Raw genomic sequence first — 6,827 nt, 5'->3', positions numbered from 1 at the left:
TTATGCTTAACTAAGGAAACCTTTTAAGGTGTTTTGTGCAGCCAGTCAGATACTTACAGACCTCTGCTTCATTGTTTAGTGTGTGAAGCACTTTGTGTTGCATCCTGCTTGTATGAAACGTGCTGTATAAATAAAGTTTGATTTGACCTGAACTGGGAGAGAAGGAAAAACTGGGTTTTGTTCTTCAAATCCTTAAGGTCTTGAAAAAGACCTTGTTTTTCTTTAAGTGTAATGTATGCTCCATTTTAAGAAGAAATAAACTTCATCATCCTCAGAATTCTGACCGCTCGCTTTTTTATCACCAACACTTACTTGTACTTTTGATACTTTGATAATTATTTTTTCATAAAGTCCTCATTAAGGTTTCCTCAGAATAACATCGGTTGCACAAAACATCCCTTAGTCTTCTCCTTAAGGCTTCCTTAAAATGTTCCCTTGTGTATTTATGGTTTTCTCCTCGTCTTGGTCTTAAGGCCCTGACACACCAAGCCGACGGTCGGCCGTCGACCAAAATCGGGCCGTTGGTGAGCGTCTGTCGCCCTAGTTTTTGCGATGTGTCCCTCACCGTCGGCACTTTGGTGTCGGTGGCTTTTCCCCTCGGCTGACAGGATGTACCACTCTCTCACTCCGCTCTCTCTCACACAGGCGCAGAACGTACGTGCTACTTGGCCGTCGGATGTAGTCCGTGTAGTGTGTTCAAATGCAACTGACACAGGGCGACGTGAGGTGACGTAGACGACGCAACAGTTGGCTTTGGTCACCGCTGGTTCTCTGTTGTCAGTTTGGTGTGCCTGCAACTTTATACTTAAGGAAACCTTAAGCTGTTGCACAAAGACCTTAGCAACCAAAGCCAGGTACAAAACAAGAAAAACTTAAGGTCCCTCTGACTGTCTGAACTGCAGCATGACTGAGTTTATGGAGATACATAAAAAACATTAAGCCACCCTGAGCAGTTCTGCGACGAGGAGCATCTGATGGATACGCTTCTGATTTTACACTTAAGATCTGTCTGAATTCATTTTCGTTGCTTGTCTGTTTTCTGGTATTTGGGGATCAGATTTACTTTATAGTTTCTTCTTTCTATGATCGTATTCCCCCAGAAGTTTGATCTTTCCCACACTATCTATCGACCGGCCAACTTTGTGAGGCGATAACACACGACACGAGTGAACAAAAAAAACTCCATGGGAACTTTTACGGCTGTAAAATCTCTCTCGACACAGTGAGTGAGTTCTTCCTTAACAAATGAGCCATTTATGGGATTCTGTGCAACTGTGTGAGTCCCTCAGCTAAGGAGAAACTAAGCCTGAAGTGTCATACTTAAGAAGAAAACTTAAGGTGGTCCAGATTTCTCCCTTGTCATTGGTTTCAGGTCCACACAGTTTGACACATTCAGCGTCACACGTTGTGTTTGGCCGTGATGTCAGGACAGTTTTCTGTCTCTCTGTAGTAGCTGTCCATTATTAACTCACTCTACAGCAGGAAATGACACTTCACAATAAAAGCTCTGAGCCGGAAATTCACTGTACTTAAAAATAAAGTGTTTTTTTTTCACAAACTTGACACATTTTGGAGTCACTTGTGATTCTTATATTAAGGCAGCGCATATTCATTTTGTAACTTGGGCTGTAAATAAACTGGGTTTATAACTTATTTAGCTGGGTGATTAATAGACTGGGGATAGTTGTTTAATAGTTGTAAATAAATTTGGGAATTTGTTGAAATAATGAGGTCAGAGAAGAAATGTAAGAAACATTTCTTATTTTCTTATTTATGGTTTGAAAATAAGTCATTCATTCAGAATGGACTCACCAGATGGGAACCTCTGCTCTAACTCAGGTAATATTCTTTAAAGTGACTTTAACTTGTACTCAAGGTCAGATACTTAAGGTACTTCATCCACACCTGGATATAAGATCTATTTTTATTATCCTGCGACCTCATGCGGGGCCTGAGCTCCAGTTTGAGAACCACTAGATTCATCTACAATATGCAACATGTTTTATATGCTCATGGTTTCACCTGCAAAGTGCTCAGAAACTGCAGCTGTGAAGAAATGTAATGCAGCAGGAGCATAAAGTCCCTCGCAGCTGTACCAGAGTAAATGCTGAACACGCTGCAGTAACATTTGTTCACCTTCACCCGAGGGTCTCCGTCACTCAGCCGCCGTGCGGAGAGGAAGAAACAAGCAGAGATACAAAGTACAACTCACAAAATAAAAGTCCGGTTTATTGTCAAACAACAAACTTCGCACATACATCAAAACAGGCCGTCATAAAACAAAAAGTCGCTGACAAAAACAAAATAAAAAGGAAAAAGAAAAGAGGCTCTTTTCTTTGGCCTTACCCTCCCATACAAACAAACTAGTTATGGTACAGCTAAAGTACATACATTAAATTTACTGGAATGCTCTGAGTTCAACGGCTTTAAGAGGTTTTCTTTCATGGTATTTTTTAACTGTTTTTACATGTTTTTTCTAGTTATCTGTTGAGATATCGTAACATGGTCAACCAAGTAAAATCTTTCGTTAAAGAAGCACCGATTTGGTCTGACGAGATCGCTGCCGAGAGAGAAACTGACCTCCCCTCCGAACAATATGTACAAAAATATAAAATGTAAATAAAAATACAAACAAATTCTCCTTTCGTGTTGTTGTTGAAGAGAAGCCGGATTCTGCGTCGATGTGGTGGCGGGTTCCTCTAGAAAATTTGCAGTTTTGAGGGGAGATCATGTGTGTACATGTGTATGTGTGTGTGTGTGTGTGTGTGTGTGTGTGTGGTAGATGTTTGTTGAACTCTACTTGCTAATGACCATGTTGGATTTTTTTTAATTATTATTTTTTCCTTTAAATCAGTCCTCCAGCCCTTCCTCCTGTGACATCTAAAAACAGTCAGAGGTGAAGAATCAGGAAGTGGTTCAGCAGGATGGCGCGGGGGGAAAACGCATCAATCGTCGTCGTCGGTTTTCTGCTTCTTGGTTTCGACGTCGTCCTGGAGGAAGAGAAGAAGACGGGTGGTTAGTTAAAAAGGGGCGAGATCCCGACCCGTAAGATTCTCGGCGGTCAAGGTCAGGTGGCGCCGCCTCACCTCGTCATCGTCGTCGTCATCCTCAGCTGCCCGTTTTGTGCCGCCCTCGATCTCATCGTCGTCCTCATCTTCGTCTTCCTCATCTCCTGCGGGATGGCGGATGAGGAGAGTGAGATTTTTGCGAGAATTGAGAAATGATACAGGAAGAGTGAAAATCTTTCAGCTACCTTCTCCGTCATCTTCCTCGTCCTCCTCATCCACCTCCTCATCATCTTCCTCGTCTACGTCGGGCTCGCCATTCTCCTCATTCTCCTGGAATAAAGAAATAAGTGACTGACTTGAAGTTTTTGAAAGTTGACAGGAAGTTCTCTGCAGGAGGAACACCAGAGTCATGTACGAGCAGAGTTAACTCGACGGAGCTTACCTTCCCGTTGGCGACCTCTTTGCCGTTCTTCTCCTCCACCAGCTTCTTCTCTTTCAGGTCCTGATGCAAACAAACACAAATGTTAGAAAAGGAAATTTTAAAACTACAAAAAAATAAACATAATCCTTCCTCACTGCTGCTACCTGCCCTTCTACCTAATGGCCTAGTTAGCTGAGCCCCAGTGCTTGCTGGGAGCTTCACGTTTATCAGCCCTCTGCCTGTCAGAATGAAGCCTTCCTATTTAAACACCATATTGGTCTCTGCAGATCCTCCCCCATCCTCCTCCTCCCACTCCATCCCCGCTAATGTGTTGTAATCTGATACTTTGATGTGGCCCCCGGGGCACTCTGGGTATTGTAGTCTTCCGCGGGCAGCCGTCGCCGCCATATGTCACGAGACACGCCCGGGAGAGGCACTGCAAAACCCAGGATGCACCGCTCCATTTAAAATAACACAGGAGGGCGCAAGAGCAGGAGGAGGGAGGGAGGGGGAGGAGGTGATGGAGGAGGAGGAGGAGGAGGGAGGGGGGGGGGGGGAGGAGGAGGCGGCGAGCGCGGTGCACGCTGCTGCTGCTGGCCGCTTGTTGTAACGGAGGCTGGAGAGGACAATAGAAGACGACACATGGCAGGCGAGAGAGGCGGCCAGAAACGCCAAAATAAGGCGGCGCGGCGGGGCCGGTGCCCGCACACACACCGTCAAAAACACCTTCGGGGATTTTTTGTGCTCCACTTAAACCGGAAAACCGCCCGTCGAGCCTATTAATAGCGCTCGGTTTCCTCGTTTTGTCGACACCGTCCGTTCACAGCCTATTATCCCCGCTGCACGCACGCACGCACGCACGCACGCCCCACACACCCAACACATACACTGTTATTGATTAATTGCTTTACAAAATCTTATTGCTGAAAACCCATTAAGCTGTTTAGGAGCATCTGAGGCTCCTTGGCAGGAGACAAATGAGGTTCCGAGGCTCCGCTCGCGCACTCACCGACTGTGCGTAAAAAGGCGCTTGTGCGTAAAAATGCTCCACAACTATAAATAGTGGCTGAACAGGCACCCCGGATTATGAGCGTTAATACCAGGCCCCAACTTTTCCCTCCCCACCTTCTCCATATGTTCATTAGTTAGAGTCACTCATAATTATTCAGCTCCGCGGATCATCGCTGCTGCTGCTGCTCTTATTATTAAAGGCTGGATCCTTTTCTCCTGACCGCTGCTGCGGAGACCCGACTCCCCCCGCGGGGGCAATTAAAGTTTTACCCGATGTGATCCAAAGTCCAACTGGACGGAAATTAACATTTAACATAAAAAGCACAACGACGGGCAGATAGAAGGAGAGAGGCCAAACGGCGACGGAGCACAAAGAGGGGAAAACCAGCACCGTCACATCACACCTCCACACACACACACACACACACACACACACACACACACACACACACACGGGGAGAGAGAAGTGGGCTGCGTTACAGAAAAAGAAAGAAAAACTTTCCCCCTGAGACACAAACGCGCGCTGCAAACATGCTCAGATATACTGACGAAAAAGCGGAAGCCGCGGCTCGCCGTGCGCGTATCACCACACTCCGGTAAACGGAGGCTGAATAAGCAGAGCCCGTTCAGGCAGCAGCGGCGGCAGGAGCCGACCTTCCGGAGTCGGTAAACAAACCGGGTCGGGCGGTGCAGGCAGGCCCGCCGGTGCCTTTTAAAAACAAACAAATGGGAATCGGGAAAAAAAGTGGAGAGCTCCGAAAGTTGACACTGGTGTGAATTACGCACCGCCTGCCTGCCTGCCTCTCCGTCCTCCATTCAAACTCCACAGCACAGACCCAGCTGGAGAGCCGAACGAAATCCCGCTGCTCGGTCCCGGCAGCTCGTCCCCGCTCCATTAATACCACCACCCGGGATGTCTCTCTTAAACTGGACGCGGGATTTAATCTGAGAATTAATTGGCATTACGCAGAGATGTGGAATAAATAGGCGCGTCTTCTCAGCTTTCAGAGCGGCGGCGGATAAAGAGCCCAAAAAGCGGTGTGAGTGTGTGTCGGAGCGGCTCGTGTGGCTCCGTGTTTCGGTCCGGACCTGCTGAGCGCGTTAGTGCGCGGAGAACCGAGCCGCTTGTATAAACAAAGAACCCGCGCAGACTGTTACTCTCCGGACAATGAGACGCGGCGCAGCCTGTTTCCATGATGCGGCTCCGAGACCCCCCGCTTCATCTCTGGGACATTTTAGAGAAAAACACCGGCTGCCCCTCCGTCTCTGTCCCCCCTCCGGTGTGTCCCACCGGCGCAGACTCCTCCGAGTCCGAATGAGCGCGAAGCCCCGACGAATGTTTTTTCTTTTTTTTTTTTTTTTTAAATCTAGGTTACAGGCTGGAGAGCTTTATTCTGCTGAGGAGCTCAGCGGGAAGCGGCTCCGGTGAAGGTGTGAGGCGGCTTACCTTGGTTGTGATCCCCGAGTCGGTGTTAACTTCTGTGTCTGCCATTGTTTTAGTTCAATAAAATAAAGGACGGCTGAAATGAAAGGTTGAATAAAGTAAATCCCTCTCCTCGGTTAGTGGATCAATCGCTATTATATTGTGCCAGTGGCCAGCGCTGGTGACGGCCGAGCCTTTAATATAGGCTGGTGGGCGGCGCTCGGAGGAGCTCGGCGGCGGCTGATTGGCTGACAGCTCCACAGAGGTGTTCTCTTCGCGCGTTGGAGTGGAACAATGGATAGAATTTCTAAACCCCGAGGCCACGCCCCCCTCCTGTCCGCCGCTGCAACCGTCCTTTCTCCCACAAAAACAATAAACGTACCGATTAAACCGGACAAACGGACTCAAACTGTAACGTTAGCGCCGTTTCAACACTGGAGAGCCGACATTCTTTCAGTTTACACCGAATTACGCACTAAACATATCGAATAGGAGGCGCTTGCGTTGACGTAGTGTCACAGATTGATTGATTGATGTGCATCTGGTCGAGTCAAGCGGCGACACCGGTTCGCTTCTCCCGCCCACCGGAGCGACGAGGGAATAAAGTCTTGAGAGGCAAATATGTCGAGGCTCGGACAGAGCTGGTGGATTAGAGCGTTTTTAAAACGTTACAGTCGCCTCATGAGCGCCATCAATCACATAAAAGGCGCAAATGTAAATGTGGAGCACCGCCGCCATGTCTCATCGCAGCCCCTGATCGTCGGCTGCTCGCCCCTCCCCTCCCCGACGCCCATGTTTGAAACTCAGCTCTGTGTGCGCACTTGACGCTCTTGAGTTGTTTTTTTTTTTTTTTTTTTTTTTTTACATAACAGTCCATAAATTCGTGCGCCAAGGTCGACGCACGAATAAACAGTCGGAATAAATGTGTAGAAAGCGGTGGTGGAGTGTGTGCAGGCCGGGTCAG

At 47.8% G+C, this 6,827-nt stretch overlaps 1 protein-coding gene across 1 annotated transcript; it reads right to left on the bottom strand.

The window, feature by feature from the left end:
* Positions 1–2,202: 2,202 nt before the first annotated feature.
* On the bottom strand, positions 2,203–6,624 carry LOC117272260 (uncharacterized). The gene is made up of 5 exons (XM_033651082.2): positions 5,888–6,624; positions 3,451–3,510; positions 3,254–3,338; positions 3,087–3,172; positions 2,203–2,990 (listed from the first exon to the last, which is right to left on the bottom strand). The coding sequence occupies exons 1-5, from the start codon at positions 5,930–5,932 to the stop codon at positions 2,946–2,948; spliced, it is 321 nt and encodes a 106-aa protein (XP_033506973.1). The 5' UTR covers positions 5,933–6,624; the 3' UTR covers positions 2,203–2,945.
* Between the last annotated feature and the right edge of the window lie 203 nt (positions 6,625–6,827).

Source organism: Epinephelus lanceolatus, chromosome 12 (genome assembly GCF_041903045.1).
Source record: "Epinephelus lanceolatus isolate andai-2023 chromosome 12, ASM4190304v1, whole genome shotgun sequence".
Lineage (NCBI taxonomy): Eukaryota > Metazoa > Chordata > Actinopteri > Perciformes > Serranidae > Epinephelus > Epinephelus lanceolatus.
Note: the sequence above shows the minus strand (reverse complement) of the source record. Positions and strands in the feature narration are given on the sequence as shown.